At 43.4% G+C, this 23,642-nt stretch overlaps 1 protein-coding gene across 1 annotated transcript; it reads left to right on the top strand.

Moving 5' to 3' along the window:
• Positions 1 to 2,949: 2,949 nt before the first annotated feature.
• BFSP2 (beaded filament structural protein 2) lies at positions 2,950 to 22,835 on the top strand (the record flags this gene model as incomplete). Its single annotated transcript, XM_080364189.1, has 6 exons — positions 2,950 to 3,396; positions 11,914 to 11,996; positions 13,978 to 14,134; positions 16,574 to 16,735; positions 21,966 to 22,097; positions 22,584 to 22,835. 6 exons carry the CDS (start codon positions 2,950 to 2,952, stop codon positions 22,833 to 22,835), a joined length of 1,233 nt encoding a protein of 410 aa, XP_080220315.1.
• Positions 22,836 to 23,642: the final 807 nt, after the last annotated feature.

Here is a 23,642-nt window from a genome sequence, read left to right as displayed (position 1 = left end):
TCCCTTAGGAATGGAAACTGTGTGTTTCAGACCAAAATGGCATTTTAGACCTACCCAGTTAAGTGTTAGATTGCAGGCTGTATTTGTTAGGGGAATAGTAGCAGTGAATGAAGCCTAAATGGTGGATTATTAACAAAAATAGGTTGTTACAAGGAGAGGCTAACATGGAATGACTTTGCCTAAATCGATGCTCTCTCTTTGAGTAACCCAGAACTGTTACCATGGGACCAATTTTCACTTTACTTCTCAAATTGCCTTTTTTGAATTGTTCAGCAAGTGAAATGGCCTCCATCCTTTGAGGTCTTGGATGTCCTCTCCCCATCTCTGGCCACCAGTCCTTGTACATTATTTTCCACCTTCTCACTTCATCAGGAGCAGGTTGGGAGGCAGCCCGGAGGTTACCCCTGCTCTAGCTGGCTGCTCTGTGCCACCAGATGCTCAGGTTTATCGCTCTGTTGCGTGAAACCAAAGTTCGAGCAGGACAGGGTTAGCATAGCGTCATTAACCATATGCCTTGTTCAAGGTGAGCCACAGCTGCTACCAGAAAAGGGAATTATAGCAGCGGCACATCTGGTCCAGCTGTTCCCACCTGCCGACAGTGTCTCGGTGGATGTGGTTAGTGAGAGCAACCTCACAACTTTACTAAATGGTGGCTGAAATCTGACCAAGACATGACTCCTCTCAGGACCAGGGTCCACAGAGGCACTGTCACCCCTCCTTTCTCCCTGTCCCACATGTGCACTTGCTTTGTGCCCAGGCATAAATCTAAGTGTGTGCCACAGGCTTCCTAAAATGAGAAAATTGTAATGTTGTAGGGGATCTGATAGATACTTGCTTTTCTTCTCAGAATCAGAGAGTGATGCACCACTTCCCTACGAGGTGACTGGGGCAGGCAGGAAGACGTGGCTGGGTATGGTCATGGATGGGCACTTTGGGAATATATCTTTTCACCATGGGATAAAAGCTATGCAGTACGATACCTGCAATCCTCATGATCAAATACTAAACAGCCTCCTGGAAATCACTAGTTGATTATAAACTTCCTGAGGGTCTTGCCAAGAGTGAAAGCAATCCCATGAGGGCCTTCATGGAAAGAGAGAATGAGGTTACAGAGAACTAAATTCAGTTCTTTGCAAAAAAGTCCATAGTTTTACACTTGTTTTCTGTAGGTGCTATTGCTTTTGCAAGGCAGATTATTTTTTATTTGACACAGAGCAAATGCACTGAAAATGTTGTGTAAGAAATACTGGAAGATTCCTGTCATTTAGCCAGCACAGTTTGCTTGGTAATCTAAATGCAGAATGCCTAGAAATTAGCCAAATATATTTGCAAAGCTGTGCAGCTGAGATGCTGCACTATTCCCAAGCTTCACACAACAGGGAAATGGTGACCTCGCAGTCCTCAAAAAATAAGCAAAACAAACTCCAGCCACCAACCCGGCAGGCCAGGATTAGGCACCCGCAGAAGACAGGGATTTCTGATTGTATTCTATCTCACCAAAGTCTCACCGTCACCCCTGTACAAACCTCCACCGCATTAGGGCAATGCCCAGCATCAGCGCATTACAGGCATGCCTTTCATTCAGTATTGCGGCCTTTCAGTACTTAAAAGGGGCCTGTAAGAAAGACAACAAGAGACTTTTTAGCAGGGCCTGTTGCAATAGGGCAAGGAGTAATGGTTTTAAACTAAAGGACATTCAGGCCTGACATGAGTAAGAAATTTTTTACAATGAGAGTGGTAAAACACTGGCCCAGGTTGCCCAGAGAGGTGGTTGATGCCCCATCCCTGGAGACATTCAAGGCCAGGCTGGACGGGGCTCTGAGCAACCTGATCTAGTTGAAGATGTCCCTGCTCATGGCAGGGGGGTTGGACTAGATGAGCTTTCGACGTCCATTCCAACCCAAACTATTCCATGATTCTGTGCCTACAAAGGTGTGCACATGGTAATCCTGCACTGGAGTAAGTCTGGCACCCCAGCTGTTGAAGCACCCCTATTCATAGGCAGAAAAAGCTATACCTAACGCTGTATAATTACATATCCCACTGTAGCATGAACACATACTACCTAAGGTACTATAAACTACCCACCTGATCACTAGTTGCTAAGTGGCAGCAGCATAAAAAAAAGAGCAGCGAAAACTCCCTCATCCCGTGCAATAAGTTGTTTTGCCCTTTTCTTTGGGTTCACAGTTGCCTCACTTTGTCACCACGTTATGCAGCCAGAGTGAAATGGGGCCTTGTTGAACAGACCAAGTGCAGTTGATAATGTAATGTTAAACTGGCTGAGCAGGAGTGGACATGAGGGTGCATGTCCCTAGATAAAATCTGCTCGGTTTGGGACAATGTGCCTTGGTCGGGTGGTGAAGCCAAAGCGCAGAGAAATCCAGAAGCTGCAGCAGGGCTGAGGGAGCATTTGAGGCTCTGTGGCGGCGAAAGGCTGGCTCAGCTCGGATCAGCTATGGCGTGGCTGGCTCCTCAAAACTCTGGGTTTTGCTAACTTTAGGTAAGGCTTTGCTGCAGGAGACTTTGTCTGGAATGAGCATGGATGTGTGCAGCTAATGTGTTTGTAATACACATCTAGATACCTGTGGGTATAGGGCTAGGAAACCATCTGGGTGTCACCATAGAAAACACCGCTGGTATTTTAACACGTACGTTGTACTGAATCCCCATCCCGCTGTCCCTGTAAACACCATTGTGCTTTTCATCTGCCACATTTGCAGCAGCAGCAGCAGGGAGATTTCCCCTGAAATGGGATTGCTGACCCAGCAGCCGCCCGGACAATGTGATGGGCGCTCCCAGGCGGCACAAAGCCCTCCCTTCCAGAAAGCCGTCGCACAAAGCCGAACCCCCCCCACAGCCCCAACCTGCTGGGCTCGGCACATCCCTCCCGCCAGTGCGGGGCTTGGTGGCCGGGCTGAGCAGGGCTCAGCGGGCGGGAACGGCAGGATGCCCTTGCCCAGGCGCCGGTCGTCCTTCTTGGGGCAGCAGCCCTCTTCCACCGCGGCCGAGAGCTCGGGGCCACCCGGCCGCCGGTTGAGCATTGGGAGCCTGGCGAGACCCCCCGGTGTCTACGTGGGCACCGTCCCCACCGGCGGCGTGAGCAGCTTGGGCACCCGAGTGTCCCGCAGAGCCCTGGGCATCAGCAGCGTCTTCCTGCAGGGTCTGCGCAGCTCCGCCGCCACTGTGCCCCTGGCCCCGGGGCTGGAGAAGGGCAGGGCTCTCTCCTACGAAACCCTGAACAGCTGCTTGGTGGAGTACATCGAGAAGGTGCGAGCTCTCGAGCAGGTCAACCAGGAGCTGGAGGAGCACATCAGGGTCTACCTGGACAAGAAAGCGGCCAGCGTGGGCAGCTGGGGAGCGCTGCGGGAGAACTGGGAGGCGATTTACCATCAGGTGGGTACCGGAGCACTGTTGGCAACCGAGGGAACTTCATGAGGCATTAGCAATGATGAGCGGTGAGGATTGATGTTTATGACGAATGTCGCCTCGTTTCAAGGCACGGTGCCCTAGACAGAGGGTTTTAAAACTATCCTGGTCATAAGTGTGCTGTGGAAAATGCCTGTTAAACAGGAGAATTCGCTCAGGCATTGTGCACATGGAGGCAATTGAAATGCACCCCAAGGCGCAATAGTCTGGGCTGACTAAAAAGTGGGGGGTTCTAGTTCTGTTTTATTAGCTGTGGTTATTACACTGAGCATTAAAATTATTAAACTGCTAGGACTGAATTAGTTTATCCCTTAACATTATATAGTTACAAGGACTTATTTTTTAAAAAATGAGCAATTCACGTTTTTACTTTATTCCCTTGTTTGTTTCATCACATTTTCAAAACCTCTATTTATTTAAAAATAGTAATTGCATGGTTACCAATGACTGACTCCTTCCCTTCCCTTTGTTGCCATCCGACCATCCCTTACACCCACCTTCTTCACATGGCACAAACTGCAGGGTTCTCCAGGAAAATGTTTATTGTGGGGGGTATGAAATGGTGTTTGCATTGACCTCATGGACAAGAAACAGTTCCTTTTGCTGACCCGTAAGACTTCGCAGGCTGATGTCCTGCTTGCAGGGAATGCAGGACTCTGCTTCCCAAGGTCTCAGTGCATATCACGAGTGTCAGCTTCTTGACTCCCAGCCACTGAGAGCAGAGAAGACCCTGAAAAGCCAGAGCCTGTCATCTTGCACAACTCTTCCCAACAGCGCTTGTGCAGGTGCAGAAAATGCCGATGGCAGGTCTTCAGAAAGCCTGAAAGACAGCTTTAAGTTCCTCGGGACAATCGCATGTTCTACCTTGGGCTGGCTAGAGTTTTACCTCTGGCATAGGAAAGAGGGTGCATTTTTATAAGTGCGCTGTGTTTTTAGGGCAGGTCTTCACCCAGAACACTAGGAATGCTGCCTGAACCCTGTTGTACCAAGATCATGTCAGCAGAAGTGCCCAGTTAAGCACTGACTTTTAAAGTTATCTGTACTGGTAAATGACATTTCTGCTGCTAATCCTATAAAGCTTCCTGAAGGGACTGGCTGCTGAAGGCAATAGCTGCTTGGAATCTGGGATGCTTATGAAAAGCCGTACCCTTGAACCTATCACCTCACTGAGGTAGATGGGAACTTCGATGTGAGCTGGAGGGTTAATACTTTGCAGCCACTGTCCCGTGTTTTTCAGACGAGTGTCCCATCTGTAGATCTCACCTGTAAAACATATCAGGGCCTATGGTTAAGACCAAATAAGTAGGACTGTAGGATATGTGATTTATCTTTATATGAAACCCCACTATTATAGTGCAGATGAACCTAATAATGTAATGATTTTTCATCAAAATTGCTTTCCTTTTAAACTTTCTTTATATTGTCACCCAGCCACCTTGCCTCCATCTCCTTTTCTTATGAGTGAATAAGAGCAGCTCATAATGAAATGTAGCTTGAATATGTATCAGAAAAATAAAGCTATGAAGTAATAACATTTGCAAGAATCATACAAAATAAGAGAAGGTTAGCATTATCTGTATCTATTTAACCATGAAAACACATTAGAGAATACATAAAGTTTTCTGAATTACTTCAATTAAATCAATAAAAGAGGCATCACTTAGTGGGTTTTTACTTTCTCAGGCATAATCTGAGCTGTTACGTACAATTCCGACTAATGGGTTTCTTTGCTTTTCTATATTAAGCGTCTAACCAAAAATGAAAGTAGGACCTCATCCAGCCCAAACACTGATTAACTTGTTCATCTTGGGGCTAATTGGCAAAAGTATGCCAGCATCAACACCAAAACTGTCATAGTTATTAAAATAACATCAAATCAGTTGCTGTGGAAACTGCTGCAACCATACGAAGTCAGTACCCTCCTGCCATGATGTGTCCCAGTAGGAGAAGTAAAAGGTGTTCAGCTGTAACAGAAATGAGAGACGCCTGGCAGATACATTTCTAGATGTTAATTTTGTAAATATATTCAGATTTTCTATACATGTCCACATCCACTTAAATGCGACATACCATTTTTCAGCCTCCTGCAAACTCTGAGGCTTCAATCTGATTCCCAGCCAAAGCGGTGCTCTCAGCCATGAGGGATCCCTGACAGCCATAAACCCCCTCAATGTGCTTCCCATGAAGCAGCTGTGAAAGTCTTGGGATGGAAAGCCACTTGAGCTGCCACCTGTTTTAGCCTCAATGCCTACAACAGGAACAGATTTTGAACAAGAAGAAGCAAATAAAAATACAAAACTGAGGCAGAGCGAGTCTAGACAAGAGCCTCTTCCTGCTGCCCTGTTAGTGAGAAGACAAGGATATTGCCACATAGGACTTTCCTGGTCCCAAAATCAGAAATGTGATGGGCCCATCCCTGCAGTGGGGTAGGAGAGACTGCAGTGAACCAGATGGTCCCATTTCCCTCCTGGCCTTCATGGGATGTTCTGACATCCCACATTTTGGGTAGTTTTCCTCCCAGTAGTAACAACTGGGTGCCAGCATTTCTCTCAAACACAGAGCTAGGCAAAAAATGTGGCAACAAGTGACTCCGAGGGTCCCTCAGGGGAAAAACAACTTGTATTTTATTGCAATGGTCAGACCCATCACTGCAGCAGGGTATCACTGACAGGAGCGGCATGATGGAAAGCCACTATCCAGCTCACAGCACTAGTTACCCACCTGGGCAGCTGGTTTTTATCAGAGCAGGTGGAGACACTAATTGGGACAGGCACAAAGTGGGAGGATTTTTGCAGGAAACAAGAGGAATGAGAAATTCTTGTGGAGAGGACTTCATGTAACAAAAATACAAATTAATCTCATTTTATCCTTGGCATACTTCTTTTCTCCAGGCCTCATCCCAATCTTCTTGTGGAAAAATACTCAAATGTGTCTCTTCTGTAGAAGAGGTAGTTTGTAATGGTAATTCCTTCCCACTGAGCACGGCAGCACCTGGGAAAAGTGGACACTTGAAATAATCTCAGTGAGTTTACAGAGAGGGAGTAGCTCAGCCTCCGTGACCATTCAATTATGGCTGTGTGGGAGACACAGAGATTTGTTTTGTCTATGAGATGGCATGTAGCACAGTTCAGATCACAGGAGTAAACACAAAAGCAGAAGGAGGAATCAACATCCAGGACCATTTTTATCACTGCTGTGACTCTTGTGCATGGTTGGGAGCATTTGAAACGTCGTCAGAGTTTTTCTGTGCAGATACTGAATTGCACCTGGCCTTACTGTCAGCATTTACTCGGTGTTTATATTAAGCCTGGAGAATATACAGGACTGACAGCCTGAGGAATCATCACATTTGGACTTGCACATGGTAATTTATTCACTGTGGGGCCAAGAGAGCTGCTGTATATTATCTGTTACACACTCTACCCACCAGGATGATCAGAGGGCTGGAACAGCTCTGCTGTGAGGACAGGCTGAGAGAGTTGGGGTTGTTCAGCCTGAAGAAGAGAAGGATCTGAGGAGACTTTATTGTGGTCATTCAGTACTTAAAATGGGCCTATAAGAAAGATGGGGACAGACTTCTTAGCAGGGCTTGTTGTGGTAGGACAAGGGGTAATGGTTTTAAACTAAAGGAGGGGAGATTCAGGCTAGATGTGAGGAAGAAATTTTTTACAACAGGGGTGATGAAACACTGGCCCAGGTTGCCCAGAGAGGTGGTTGATGCCCCATCCCTGGAGACATTCAAGGCCAGGCTGGAAGGGGCTCTGAGCAACCTGATCTAGTTGAACATGTCCCTGCTCATTGCAGGGGTCTAGATCAGATGACCTCTGAATGTCCCTTCCAACCCAAACTATTCTATGATTCTATTATTCTATTCTAAAGCAACATAGTGCATGATTAGTATCTGTAAGTCGGTGAAATAGCATTCTGCCACTGATGTAAGGGCACAACAAACTCCCACAAAATGGTCCAGAGCTTGGTCAACTGCCATACAGAAATGGCAATAAATTGGTTTTATTTATGTCCTCTCAGCCACTTCCAACAGCATAACCTTGGACTGCCTTCACAGATAGTTGTGAGGTGCGTGGGGGTGAGATTTTTCTGCTTGTGCTTTTACAAGCAACGTTACAGTTTTTACAGATAATTTCTTTAGGAGATATCTCATGCTCTAAGAACCAGGCAGTCCTGTTTAGTTATAAAATACACAATGTATGAATTAAGTTGTTTTTTCTTGGATGCAGCAGAAATCTGCAAAGGACCCATCAATCTTCCCAGTCTCTGTCCAGGTATTACCTTTCCCAAGGCAATGCAACAAATGCCACTCTTGCTGCCTTGGGGGTTTTCCTTCTTCAGGCTCTGAAGGATTTCAACACAGAAAGCATGACCAAAAGCATTCAAGTTTACTGCAGGCATTGGCTTGTGTGATTTTAGCCTGATTTAGCTGTGAATTACAATGTGTTGGAGTCAAAGGGCTGATATCAACCACTTTCTGTGTGCGGGAGACTAGCCCAGCATCTTCTGATCTTTCTCCGCTGCTGCATCATTTGCTTTAACTGAAGTGAACACAAAAGTCAGATAATATTCTATTACATAAATAATTAAACCATGAGATTCATCATTGGCCACACCTGAGGCCACAAATTCAGCAGCATTCAGAAAGGGATTAGGCGTTTGTAAGAATAGTGAAAGTATATGAAGATATTGATAAAGCATAACTAAGAATTTGAAAGGTATAGTATATCTTACAGTTCTGAGCTTGGTCAGATCTGTCTTAAAAATCAACCAGGGATAGGTTGTCCCCTAAGTGTCTGTACCACATCACCCTTTATCAAGGCTGGAGGCTGCAAACATCCTTGAAACAGCTGGTTTTCCTTGTTGCCAGTCATAACCCAGTAAATGGGCTGGTATGTTGATACAGATTTTGCTAAATTTTCTTTTTTTTTTTTGCTAAAAATTGAAATTGTGTTTTCATGTCCATAAAATCACAATGAAATCTAACAAAATTGTTGCTGCTTTCTATTTAAGACGTTTTACAGCACAAATATTCAGTGTTAATTCAAGAGCTGCAAAAAAAGATCATGTTCAGAAGGTGTATGTACATCACAGATGCGAGTGTTGAAAGCAAATATAAGACTTAATGGAGCTATTATTAGTAATAATATTTGCATTTTTATAACATTTCCCATTATGGCTGCTTAAATGTCACATAAGCGTCAGTGAATTAAGCATCTCAGAAGCCCTGTGAGGCAGGACAGCATTGCCGTCTGCTTTGCAAGCAGAGGAGGCAATGCCCAAGTGTTTGCAGCATTGTGAACCCTCTCATTTCCAATGAGCACAAAGAAGTGTGTTTTCTGAACTGCTGCATCATGCTTTTTAGTACATGTGTCAGCAAAGTGGCTATGAATCAGGCTCACTAATGCTGAGTGTTTGCATCCAGCTGTCGATTATTAGGAGAATTAAATCAAACAAAAGAGCCACTAGATGGAAGTCTTACATCTCTTCTTCTCAAGCCTAGGAAAGGGCTTTCGAAGCTCATGCAAATCAGGGAGAATTTTTTAGGAAACCCAGTTTCTACATAGAAACTACTGTGTCATTGTTTATGCTTCAGGTTCGCTGTCGGATTTAAAGCGTACACAGCTCATTTCCAGGAGGGCTGAAAGGCTAATGCCTGCTGGTTCCCCCTAAAACTCTCATCCCTGAAGCCTTCCAAACATTTGACATTTTTATACCATTTTTACTTACACGGCACAGTTCAGGTTTGTGTACAGTTCTGGAAAGCCCTGGACTTTCTCACTGAACATTTGGCATTAGCTGCTGGTCTGTGAAGAGGAGAGTATGATACCAGGAGTATGACCTCAGGAGTATGATACCAGGGCTCTGGTAGAGACCCTCACTCATGAGGCAGGTAAGAAACCACCCCAAACGCTTCAATAAAGCCAGAAGATCACTACTGAAAAGTGATTTTAAAACCAGTTTTCCTCTGCAAAGAGGCAGAAATCCAGGCAGTGGAAAATCACCAGCTACTCCCTGCTTCTACTTGCAATGCAGCCCAAAAAACATTTTACACAGAATCCAGCCTCTGGAGTTAGCCATTAACACATCTCTGAGTGGCACCGTGCAGCTCACAGGATTTAATGTCACTTTTGCTCATGGTATGGTCCTAGTTCTTTCAAAGGCATTAATTTTCATCAGACTTTAGGTCAGGTACTGTAACTGCAGGGGCTCAATGCTAGAGGCAAATGAGCTTGTTTTGACAGGGGAGGGGAAACCATGGGGCAGTGTTTCTGCTCCCTGATTGAGTCAGGAAAAAAAAACTCTTCGACGATCCATATGTTTATGATTTGGCAGGAAATCAAAATAATTTCTGTAGAAAAAAAGAACATTAAAAAAGAAAAAAAACATTCAGCATTTGGATCAAAGACCTGCCTCTACCTCTGTGCTGCTGCCATGTAAAAACTAAATGTCTTTTCTCCATCTTTCAGGAGAAACTCGGGTTTCTTGGTGCAAGGGGACCTGAGGACGGCAGAGCAGCCTGTCCCCAAAGTCCTGTGTCCGCCCAGCAGCTCTGAAATGCCACAGAAGGGATGACCTGGGGGCTGAGGAGTTAGGCCAGTGCTGGTAAAGTGGGGTTGGAAAAAAGCAGGGAGAAGGAAACAAGGGGTTGAATAATGAAGAAGAGCCTGTTCCGTGTGCAAGAGAGCACATGAACGTCTTCTGTACCTGTGTGGTGCACGGCGGGGCTGGCTGGTGTGCCATCAGATACCATCTCTCTGCTCACACCTGTAGCTTTCGTAACATCTCTCACTCCTGCGTGTTCCTGTGCTCTCTAATTTTCTCATGCTGACACTGGGGCTTCTTTGCCCAGTGGCAGTATATTCATGGGAACTTCCTCCTCTGTCTAGATGCTACTCTCATGAAACATTTTGGAACTGCATGTCTCTGAGATGGCCACTCCCTCTATCATACCTGTTAGAATTGGCCAAGAAATCCCACACTTACTAATGAAAAATTGGCTGCCCATACAATGGCATCAGTTCTGTTTCCTTTGGAAGCCAAGCCCTGAGCTGGAGCTGGCAGGAATGGGGCTCCAGGTCCAGGCTTCCAGCAACAGCCACCTTCCCCTTTTGTTCCTAACAGTAGGTGAGAAGTAAGCAAACCACTTCTTTTAACGCTCATGCCTCCTCAGAGTTAAAAGATGCAGAGTGCTTTTAACTTCATGATCCATTGTGGCCTTCTTGATGTGGGGAATAGGGTATTCCTCCAGATCTCTCCTTATCAGATGCCTTCACATATTTCATATTTGTTTGTCCAAGCATCTGTAAGACATCTGGAGCAGTAAGCCACATTTCGTGAAGATGAATTTTAATTACCATGTAGCTTCAGCCTTGCATGTCCACCTCCACATTGCATGACCTGTTTTACCTCAGGGGAGCAGAGTGCTTCGGGGGATTTGCAATCTCATTTAGTTGCAGACTTAATTATCTAAAGAAAGATTTGTGCTTCAAGAACTCTCCTGGCCTGCTTAAAAAGTGGCTGTTATTCATGGGGTGGTTTAGTTTCAACTGCAAATCTCCATAGGTATCTTCTGAAAGAGAACCAAGAGTTGTTGAGTTTAGCACCTCCAGAGCAACAACATGGACCACAGGATGGCTGAAGCCCCCAGACACTTATTTGCAGAGATGATTGCTCTAATCCTGGTACTGAATCCAGCATGTCTTCGGTCAACTCCATAGCCCAGTGCACGTATGACTCCATGACAAGCAGTGGTCTTTTCTCACTTTTTAATAATTTTACATAACCCTCTAGAATAACAACAAGCCGCTATGTCACAAGCCTTCTGTTTTTTTACCCCTCAAATGCCTCCTAGGCATAAAGATACCTCCCCAGAGCCATAGCAATGACACCGCAGTCTGATATGCACAATATTTCAAAAGCATTTCACACTTGGTATAATAATATTCAGAGACTGTGGGCTTCTCAGGTCTCATATCTATCACAAGAGCTTACAGGATCCCATCAGGGAAGAAAAATGATGCTCTTGGAACTGAGCAACAAGTATTCCTCAGCTCACTGAAGAGGGCGGCCCTGGAAAGGATTACTGATATGGAAGTAGAATAGAAATTGCACAAGTGCTACTTAAATTATATCTAGAAGATTTAAGTGGGATTGAAATGATGAAAGTACCTTGCACACAGTAATGAACTTCGATCGTTGCAATGAGCAGAACAAAAGTGTTTCCTCAAGAATACTAATGCTTAGGAGCAATGAATAGTTTGATAACAAATTACAGGCTATTTGCAGAGCATCTGTGAATTTATATGTACAAAATTAATTAATTAAATTATCTGGAATGAGTGACTTGAACAGCACTAGGCTAAAGGATTATTTTCAGAATCGAAGCTATACATCTGCTTAAGATACATGTACAAGGCACGTAGCTAATGTGCTGAAGCTCTTCATTGCTTGAGTTCTGTTGTCTCCTTCTAGGTGGGTGAAGCAGTCCTCGAAAATGCTCGTCTTATGCTGCACACTGAGAACATTCAAGCCTGTGCTGAAGATTTTAAAGACAGGTAGTCTTGTGGTGGCACCTCGCTGGCCACTTTATTTGCAACTTTGCCTTGGAAAACCCTGACTCTATAGGGGAGTAACGCTTAGTGAGTAGAATGGGCCCCTTCTTTTAAGTTGAATATTCAACACCCTGATTTGGGAGGTGTTTTGTAACATCAAAATAATTATGATGTTAACATTATTTTGGAAGATTTTGAAGATTTATAGTAACAAAAATATGCACTAGCAAAATTACTTAAGCTATTTTTTGGTATACAGATATTGATCTCTTACTGAGAAGTCAGTTTTCATTCATATTGGGGTTGATATTTTACAAAGGCAAACTTCATGTGATTTTTAGTTTTAATTTCCAGTACAACACAAATGGTTTTGGAAGTAACAATCATTCTGCTGCAGCAGCTGAAAAGCAGAAACTGCACCACTACAAATGTCAGCGTGGAAAGATTAGATAAGAAAAAATAAATGGGCTGCACTGATTTTCCTTATCTTTACTGACAGAAATGAATAGTAAAAGATGATCTTAAATACTGACAAACTACTTTTAATGCATTTCCATTTGCAAAGCCTAATATTCATGTACATGAGTATATGAAGCTCTTTAAATTTTACTCAGGAGATGTGATCCTTCTAGCATTTACTCATAACAGACTCATTCATTTACTAACAGCTTTTCACAAGATCTGACACAAACTGTACTTAAAACTAATTGATTGCTATTTCCTTTGGTTTTTATCATCCCTTAAACTTCTCTCTCTGGTATTATTTTATTTAATCATATCAATAAGTGTATTAATCACGTTCTTAGGTTTGGTCTTTATTTCAGAATGGTACAACTCTGAGATACTAATTTCATGGCTTTACATCCAGCAAACTACACTCATATATTAAGTAGTTTTAAAACACGTTTTTCAAAAATGTCATCTGACTTGAACAAGCAGTCTACATAACAAAATCAATGTCAAATCAATCCACTGCACAGTGAAAGCTCCTAATGCTCACTGGGATCAGCTGCTACTTTCCCAAGCTGTTGAACTCCCAGAAAGGCAGGTGGTTCTCAAGGGGCAAAGTGCAGAACTTGTTTATGAAGCTGGCTCCCATCTAACCTGCCAGCCCCCCTGTCTAACCTCCCTGGCCACCATGTCCCCAGGTTGGATGGGTTTGACACAAAAGCTTTCCACCCCAGGAGATTCACCACACAACCCAGCCACATTTTCAAAGGAACATCTAAAATGAAAAGGTTCCAATGAGAGCAACACAGCAAGCAGTGCTGTAGACTAGCAACTGCCTGCCACATTTTTCTCTACCATTGTGGCCATGGTTTAGAAATGAGCCATTTGCTTTAACAGCAATTCTAGTTGACAAACCAACCACTCAAATTTCCTGCTTATTTTGAGGCCACTAGGATTTGGTCTTAAGGATAGGCTGGGACCCTGGAACATAGAACAGGCTGCCATCAGCATGTCTGTTAGTAAAAATAAAGCATGATGCACACATGGTTTCTTTAACCATAGCTCTGAAAAGCTTTTATGTAGATGAACAAGCAGGTATTATCATTTTACAGCTAAGCAAGCAGAGAAAAAGCCACTCATAGTCATACTGTATATAAAAACCAGATATAGCAGGAGACCATGTGCCTCTCCATGCTTATTCAGGAATCCTATCAGGCTGATAACCACTGTAGTGCAGACTGCTAACTTGGCTTGTTTTATTACACTCTGAGTTAATGACAGGGTACTTCAGGTAGTTAAATTCAAGCATAGTGAGATAAGGTGAGAGCAAAGTATATCTTCTGTGCCTGTGTTTGGCACAGATGAGCTAATTAGCATGAACGGTGTCATTTGAAAAAAAGAAAAAAAGCAGGTTTTTCTTGCTGAGCTGTGCTGTATTAAGGTTTAGGTTTGGTTTTTGTTGTTGTTTGGGTTTTTTTTGGGGGGTGGTTAGTTGGTTGGGTTTGTTTGTTTGTTTGATTGTTTTTCTCTGCAGGTATGAAAATGAACAGCCATTCAGAAAGGCAGTGGAAGACGAAATTAATTCTCTATATAAAGTGATTGATGATGCTAACCTAACTAAAATGGATCTGGAGAGTCAGATAGAAAGCATGAAAGAAGAACTAACTTTGCTGTCAAAGACTCATGAAGAAGTAAGTCCAGACTTGAGACAATGCAAAGCCAATGTATACCTGTTTCATCCACTTGGTATCACACATACAGTGCAAAGCAAGCACTAAAACGCTCTACCTGCCATCTCTGGGTGGTGGGATTCTCCTGAAAACTGCTCCTATTTCGCTCTTCTCTATTAACTTAAAGCACTGACCTCTGAGGCATGATCAAATTGCTTACATTTAAGTTTTAACTCTTTCTCATCTGATAAGAATGACATGGAAGAGATGTCATCATTTCTTGCTAGACACCACATGAAGGTCACGGGGTTGCCAGTCACGTATGTGGACATCTCAACAGGGAGGTCTGATTCTCAGCCAGAGATTTAAAGAGAAAATGTCTGTGCAGGGAAAAAGCTCTGGTCCTGCTGCGCTAATATGGAGCATCAACCAGGCTCTTCGAAAATATCCTGGTTGGCTTTGCAAGCTGCTCAGTTCCCAAAACCAAGTCTCTCCTGAGCAACACACCACTGAGGCAAGTCATGGGGACAGGCAGCTAGAAGGGAAGCCCATTATTACCTGGTTTTGCAATATTTTCCCACTTATTACATTCACCAGCACTATTTGCATGAAGGTGGCTTATTCCCTTCAGCAGCAGTTTCAAGATTGGACTCAAACCTGCATCGTTACTGATGTGGGCTCAAATACGGAGCTACTGCTAATCCCACAAAAGGACAGCAAACAATTGTGCTCAAAAGTAGAAGAGAGCTTGAGTTCAGATGGCTCACAGAAGCAAGGCACTGCCTACCTTACATTTCATACAGGTTATTTCTTCAACCTCAAGATTTCAGCAACATTTGCAGTCATAAAGAGACTTGGGTTGCCAAGATGAGGTTGCTTCATCCTCTCCCTACTTTCATGAGTCTAATCCCAAGGCTGACTTTTTACAGAAAATAACCAGTGGCTTCATCACCACTGCATGCCATGAGAAAGACAGAAATTATTTAAGAGGGAAAACAGAAAATGGATAGAAATACACAAGATCCCTTTCAGATCTCTGTGTATTGCAATGATTGCTGTGAAACCAGAAAAGCCAGCACTGATTGCCCCTATATACACCACAATGAGAACAATACCTTTCCAACAGCTCCTCTTGTTCCACATTTAGCCAGTGAGGAGCCCTTGCAGGATGGAAGGATGCTCCTGTCTTTATCTGTTGGGACTATCTGAGCATTCACAGAACCACTCCAGCACAGACCTGATTTTCCCATGGCTGCGGCACCAGAGGAAGCTGCTCAAAAGAAGTCACAGAATAAGGGCTGGAAGCAACTATTGCAATTACTCCAGCTGAGCTCTGGCACAGTAAAGTCCCAAGGACTTTGTCGAACTAATTCAAACCCTTTTTTCCTCCAGTGCCTCCTCCAGTGTCAAGTCCTTTTGAAGCTTCTGTGAACTTGGAGTGGGTACATTTTGAGCCTTTCATTCTTATAGGTTCATAATTCACATAATTCAAATCCATTTTTTTCCAGTATTGTCCTTGTTGGGGACACTGCTTACAAATACAATTCCCAGATGCTTTTATACTATTTTTTTGTTTGTGCCAATAGCATACATAAACAGGTTGACATAAAAGAATTGTGGTGCCAGACAGTTCAGATACACATGCAAAACTCATTCATTCTTGTGTTCCTAATACAATGTACAACTGATGCACTACCTTTAGGCATGCAATTCTTGACACACTAATTCTCTACTGCTTATGTGTTTTTGGAGCACTTATATGTAAAGAAGGATCACAATGCAGTCATGGAGAAGGAGAGTACTCTTCATCTAACATGGACATGCACAAAAGCAAACGTGGCTCACACAAGATATGAGGCTGTGGAGCTCCTGCTGTTTTGCACAACTTGTCGTATCTCCCAGTAGATGCATGTCTAGGTTACTGCGTGGTGCAGCAGACAGGGAAGAGCAGGGTTTGATTTGCTGTAAGCTGTTAGCTCCTTGACCCAAAGCCCAAATTGCAGCTTTACTGGCAATGCACCTGTGGTGGGCTTAGGTCCCAGATGTACAGTGTGCGTGTGTCAAGCTCTGACTGCTGAAGGAACGTGCCACTGTGAGAGGGCTGCTCCAGGCAGTGCCGTGGTGCTTCAATCTCCTTCCACCAATGGGGAAACCACTTCTACTAACCTGGAGCTGCAGCAAGATTCCCCATGGAGAAGCAAGGCAAATGCACAGCTGAAAAAAGAAACCCTCCAGTGCACTAAATCATTAATGCAGAAACACCTTTGGGGACCAAATCTAATTATTCTCTCTGTTTGTGGCACCTGTGCAATCTATTCTAGGTGTAACTGCCTTAGCAGGTGGGTTGGATTAGATGATCTCCAGAGGTCCCTCCCAACCCTAACCATTCCTCGAGCTCCTCTGAAGCTACCATTCAGTTGTCCAGTTCACCTGCTTTTGTGTCTGTTATTTTTGTTCAAGGATGTGAAGGTGCTATACAAGCAGCTTGCTGGATCTCAGCTGGAAGAGCTTGATGTTCCTCTGGGGAGTGGCCTGGATGACATACTGGAAAAAATCAGAATCCACTGGGAGAGAGACATTGAAAAGAATCGTGCTGAGACAGGTGCCCTGCTCCGTACCAAGGTAAGTGCTCTGTAACTCACATTATGTTGGACATGACAGGATTTCAAGAAAACACAAAATCATTGAATCACAGAACAGTTTGGGTTGGAAGGGACCTTAAAGATCAACTAGTTCCAACCCCTCTGCCATGGACCGGGACAACTTCCACTAGAGCAGGTTGCTTAAAGCCTCATCCAGTCTGGCCTTGAACACTTCCAGGGATAGGGCATCCACAGCTTCTCTGGGTAACCTGTTCCAGTGCCTCACTACCCTTGTGGTGAATAATTTCTTCTTTATATCTAATCTAAATCTACCTTCTTTCAGTTTAAAGCCTTTACCCCTTGTCATATCATTACAGTCCCTGACAAAGAGTCCCTCCCCATCTTTCCTGTTGGTCCCCTTTAGGTACTATAAAGCTGCTATGAGGTCTCTCCAGAGCCTTCTCTTCTCCAGGCTGAACAACCCCAACTCTCTCAGCCTGTCCTCACAGAGAAGTGTTTCAGCTCTCTGATCATCTTGGTGGCCTCCTGTGGCCCCCCTCCAACAGGTCCATGTCTTTCATGTACTGAGGGCTCCAGAGATGGACACAGGACTCCAGGTGGGGTCTCACCAGAGCAGAGCAGCGCAGCAGAATCACCTTCTTTGACCTGCTGGCCAAGCTCCTTTTGATGCAGTCCAAGATACTACTAATACTACACAGCAATTTTGAGGGTTGGTGTTTGCTTTTTTCTCAAAAAAAGAAAAAAAGATGGTAAAAACCTAAAGGATTTTTGGCCCAAATCCATGGGAAAATACACTCATAAATATTGGTGGCTTTCGTGGGATGCACAGCATTAAGCAGCGGTGGAAATGGCCCTGCTGATATCATGAATATCTGCGGGAGCCTTCTAACGACTCTGAAACGTTGGCTAAGAAAAACAAAATCAGTTGATTTCTTCTGTGTAGGGCAAGTCACAGTCATTACCCTTCTTACTAGGGCTGTTCCTCCACCAAACAATTTAATGGGTCTATAAATCAAAAGGGCAAAACATATTGCTCTACACTAAGTATACAGCTACAGACTTTTTGTGGGTTTCTCCTTGAATTTTTTTCCTTTGGCAGCAGTGGAAAAACTGGACATTAACTTAGAAATTAAAAGTGATGATAATAGCCATTCCCTTTAAAAGTGTTCTCCTCTCCCGACTCTGAGTCTGAACAGCCTTTAAATGCAGCTTTTTCTCTGTCACAAAGGATCACTCGTTCATTTTCCAGCGTGGCTGGCTGAAGTAAGTATTTTTGCAGAGCTGAAGCATAAAGTTCAGTGGCCAATCCTATTTGTTAGTAGCCTTCTCATTCTGAGTTGGCTATTACAACAGAGCACGGCACAGCAAATCACAACTACAGCTGTGCTATAGAAATATTTAGCAAAAATCAGCCCCCCTTGTTCCATGGCACAGAGCTGCCATGAGAGGAGCAGGGGGTAGTGAAGGCAAACAGCAAGAAGAAAAAGCAAGAAATATGTTTGCAAAGACATATGCAAGCTCTGAGTAGGTGTTTATTTTCAAAATAAAGAAGTAAAATCCTGTGACAACAGTGATACCAAAGGTGCCAGGGAATGTACAAGGACCCACCCCAGAGGTCCCGTCAAGTTTGTGAGAGTGTCAGACTATTACTAAACAAAGTATCTGTAAGGTTAGTCTGCGGGGGCCTGATTTTCAGCTTGTACAGCACAAAGGAAGTTGATGACACAGTAATAAACTACATGAGCCCAGAGAGCATCTCCATACAACGCATATGCAGCCCTGAAAAGCCAGAGTATTCTCAGCTTTGCCTAGAAAATCTGTTCCTGGCCCGATGCTAAGTTTCAGCAAAATGAACATTACTCTGACAGCAACAAATTCTTCATTGTCCCCACTTTCCTGTCCTGCTTGTTCCACCTCCTCCTGCGCAAACACACCCTCAAAACTTCTTTCTTCCCATTTCTTTCATACCTTCAATAATTGGTCTTTTAGCTGCAGAGAGATATCATCTGAGGAGAAAACCGCCAGCTCATACCACACTGACCATTGGTTGCTGCCATCATGTCCTTGATTGCGGCCAACACCAGGCACTGCAGAGAAATGTCAACAAGCAGACATAACCTAACATATCCCTACTTGGCCATCTTAGTCTACGCTCTTACTAATTTAAGCCATTCCTGGGTTTTTTGTTTTGGTTTTTTTTGTTTTGTTTTGTTTTTTTGTTTGTTTGTTTGTTTTTGTTGTTTGCTTGATTTATTGAATTATTTATTTATTAATGTGAGGAAGAATCAGAATATCACAGATCACTGGAAAATGAGTTTCAGTTCAGAGTAGGTTCTGGTATGACATTCTAGGGCTTTTTGTCCCCAACTATGCCTCTCATTAAACCCAGATGATGCAATTTTGTATCTCGTACAGTTTTGTATCTCATACAGATCTATTCAGGTTATGACTATTTATACAGATAACAAGAATTCTTCTTTTTTCAACTAAGCTTGAGGGCTTACATTATCTTATGTGGCTAAGTTGCACCATTTGGTTATCCACACTGGGAAAAATTTGCCCTTACCCTTTTGCGACATCAGAGGAGGGAGAGCAGTTCCCTTCTCTCCTTTGCTCTTCATTACTAGTTCTTTAGTCTCTCTCTGTGAAGGTTTCCTTGGTCCCTAATATTTTAATTCCCTTGCTCTGCACTCCTTCTTTGGTGTAGCTGTGAGCAGGTGAGACCAAGGTATTTCAAATTATCTCCTAGCACTGACTTAGACATCAGGGCAATATTTTTGTTATTTTTTGACTAATTCCCTTGCCTCATTTGCTTTGTCTTCTGACTAGACTTGCTGTCTTGGCTAGATTTTTCATGGGTATTCCGGCACCAAAACATACTGATTTACATTCATACATAACAAGGTTTCACATGGGACTTTTTTTTAGATGAGTTAGTAACCGCAAATCTCAAGTCCTTTGGTTTGATCTGTGCACTTTTTTGTCCATAATGCTCAAAACCTTTCCCTGAATTGATGCAAGTGATTTAAACCCTTGTAAGGCACACAAGCTGTTTAATATTTTCTCCTGAAAAATGCTTCATTTAATGATGTGGTGCTGTGCATTCATGTAGTTGGATTCCACATATCCAGCCCTGCTCATTGCTAATCTGTACTGCTTTCTGCCATCCATAAATCCTGCTAATTCATGATTCATCCTCAAGGCAGTAAACCTTGAGTCATCAAGCTGCTAAACTTCTGTCATAATGGAACTAGACCTCTTCACATCCTGTCTCTTGTCCAGCTGTAGATCCACGGCAATGCTCTGCCCAGGGCACATGATTACACATCTGCCTCTGTCATCCCTAGTGTAGGCTGTCCCTAATCATCCTTTAGTTATCTTGATTCCATAAAAAACAGACTAATGAGAGATTCTGCACTCTTGCACAACGCCTGGCTCAGAACTCTACAGGCATGCTTGAAATCTGCACATTCCTAGGAAACGCAGGCACCAAAATGATTAAGATTTAGGAGGATTATTTCATCCTCTCCCTCCATTAGTCCAGTTTGTGGGCACCACAGTTCAGTACAGCCTTTCCCTTGTGTAGCACCTCAGGAATAGGAAGAGCAGAGACACCAGAAATCATGAATTGCCTAGCAAAGAGGGCACAAAGACTACATTTGTACTTCTCTACAGAAGGAACCCCAAAGCTGAAGCCAAGTGTCATGCCCAGTGACATTCCCCACAAGGACTTCTGGGGCAACTCAGGTGGTAATCCTGTAAGGAGGATGGGAAAACCTTGTGTGTACCAAATGCTTTAGAGCTCATTCAGTGTGTGCTTGCTTGTTGCGTCATCCTCAGTATTTAGGTCTTGATGTGGCCACCTCCATCTACTCCATCCGCCCATTCTAACATTCACATCAGTAACGTCAGGTAGCTGTGACATCTTAGGGTAACTCCTGGATGAGTTTCAACATCACCTGTGGTGAGGGCAAGTGGGATTTATAGGTAGCATTTGGGCCACCAGCAGGCTAAATGTGAATAAGAGATGCCAGGCTTTGGGCAATGTGTAGAGGCTATAAATATGGATGCAAAGGCACTGCCCCTGCCCTGTGTATCTCTTTAAAGGAGGCATTTATAGTCCTCGTATCATAATAACATGCAGACTACACTCTCAACACAACTTAAGAGACATGAATTACTCCAGAGTGGCAGGTCCATGACCATGACATCGGGTTCACCAGGACTAGTGAGGTGGGATTATGTCTCTCTGAAGCACAAGCCCCTGTGAAGTATTTCTGGAAAACCCAGGCTCTGTGCGATTTGCTGGAAAGGACAGTTTTGGCGTTTGGACTGAAATTTGGCCATTTGCAACACAGGTTCATAAATCCTAAATTCTGATCGTGAATTAACTGGTACTTTAAATGACCTTTTGCACCTGAGATTATTTCATTCACAGTGACCAAGGTGTGGTCATTGACCTTACTTTTAAAATAAAAGAATGCATAATCAGAAAATTAGAGCAAGGTCAAGATGAATTTTCAGAGTGGAATGGAAGTATTTTTCATAGTTTAACTTCAGTGTCAGCCAGAAGAAACATAGATTTTGACTGAAGAATTGTATGTGCTAGAGAGCCCAGAGCTCTGGATTGAAAACCTTCATCTCAGGCCTCATTAAAAACGTATATAAATTTTCTTTTTACTAAGGTACCTTTTCCTTCACCTATTTTCAAGGAGCCTGAACTAAACACATACAAAACCCATAAGCAACAAAAGCATTAAATTGTGTAGGAGTATCTTAATTCAATTAACAGAAATTATGTTTCTGACTTCTGTGATATGACTTGCTCTCTAACTCACAGAATCCTATGTGAAAAATCAAGGTGTGAATACTTCTGAAATCCAATAGACTAAGTGAAAACACTTAAATTATAGTATAGCTACAAAATGAAGAATTACAGCAATGTTTTCTTTTATAGGTAATTTTAAACATACTAGTATGAATGCTGAACAGCTTTAGTTGACATAGATAAAATATATAGACATATCTATAAGCAAAATATATAGACATGTCTATAAGCCATTTTACAGTAAATGCATAGAAAATATGGTAATTTTGACACTAAGAGGCATCCAGCTGGGGGATTTAATATACAAGAATCCAACTTAGAATAACGACAAACTGTGAAAATATTAGCTGTCAGTTTGGTATGTAAGGAAACTAAAACATAATTTGAGTAGGCTATGACAGCAGTTGCAAACTTGTACCAGCAGCAGGCTGAAACGACGGCTGCCATGCGAACCCAGGAGGAAGAGCTGGTGGAGGGCCTCAGAACTGAGTTCCATGAAACCGCCTGCAAAATACAGAGCTTGCAAGCAGAAACCGAATCTTTGAGAACCTTGGTAAGTAATGCTGGGTTTTCAATGGGTGGGCACATTCTGTGTGAATTCAGCATGCCATCAAAGGAAAACATTCCCATCTTCTGATGCACGCTTAAGTATAAATCCTATTTCCAGCAGATACTGTTTCCAAAGAGGCCAGATATTTCTGGGCTCTTCTTGATTGACATGGTGCATTAAATGTAACACATTTGACAACCGGGCCACAAATGTCAATCTTCAGTGTCTCGATACTCGATAATAATTTCACTGAGATTGCTAGGTGGGAAGTACTTGACAATGTGAAGAATTCTGCACCTTGTAACCAAAGTAGTTCAACCTTTGTAATGATAATACAAATTTTTCAAAGCATCTAAAGAAAGGAATACTCAAAATATTACATCTCCACTTAAACGTATTCAATAGACATATTGGTCAAACTGGAATAAAAATGACTACGAAGCCTCTGAAAACTTGACTGTTTTGATGTCTGTTGTCCTGCCCTTACAGAAGAGGGGTCTGGAGAACTCTTTATATGACGCCAAGCACTGGCATGACATCGAACTGCAGAACCTAGGCTCTGTCATTTCCAAGCTGGAGGCAGAGATGGGAGAAATCAAAGTAGAGACCGAGCAGCAGCAGCGGGATCGTGAAAATCTGCTGACCAGCAAACAACAGCTGGAGAAAGACATTGCCGCATATCACTGCCTTCTGGATGGAGAACAAAGCAGGTACTTCTCCTTAAAAGCAAGTGTGGCATGAAGATGGAGACAATGTGCTCCCTGGGAAGAGGTTGTGAGGTTGCTGGAAGCAGGAGGACTAGGGCGGTTCTCATGTTTTGTAAGACTGGGTGAGGTTTGGAGAAGGTACCAAAGGGGGAGAACACCCCAAATCCAGCCATGCAGAGATTCCTGAAGTATTTGAGATGGGTGGTTTCCAGCACTGCTGTGGAAATACAAGGTTTAGGAATACACCACTATGTCTATGAGTTTCACTTCCCTGAAGATTTGAGATTAAAAAGGAACAACAGTATCTGGGGGCTACATTAGCGGCTGCAAAACAGCTGTGCTGTTGTTTCTTGCCTTGGGTACATTATGCCTTCCCTCCTCCTCCCACTCTACAGTCCAGATACTAAAGCTGTGATCCTGGGGAAGCTCCCATTCTAAGCACACAAGTTCCTCCCCAAGTCCAAGGACAGAATCTGGCTCACTAACTGTACCCTTTCTGAAGAAACATAGTTCAGACTCTCAACATTTGTCCTCTGGGAACAACCTGTAAACGCCTTTACGGTGCTTGGGTTGCTTGGTTGTTCTTTTTAAAGATCCTTAATCACCACTAGTCATGGAATCCCTGAGAATTTGATCCACAGCTTTTGACTTGCTCTTCTGCTCAGGGAGAATTTTTTTTTTTAAATAATCATTTCCTGATGAAATTAGTGAGATTTCACTGGCTGAACTGGGGATAGTAGTCTTGGTTCAGCAATTCTCCTCTCTGTAGTAGTGACCAGAGCAACTTTTTCTTTCCTTTCAGCTAATTATGAAACTCCGAGCCTACAGAAGACCATTGCCA

Source organism: Nesoenas mayeri (assembly GCF_963082525.1).
Source record: "Nesoenas mayeri genome assembly, chromosome: 2".
In the NCBI taxonomy this organism is placed as follows: Eukaryota; Metazoa; Chordata; class Aves; order Columbiformes; family Columbidae; genus Nesoenas; species Nesoenas mayeri.
Note: the sequence above shows the minus strand (reverse complement) of the source record. Positions and strands in the feature narration are given on the sequence as shown.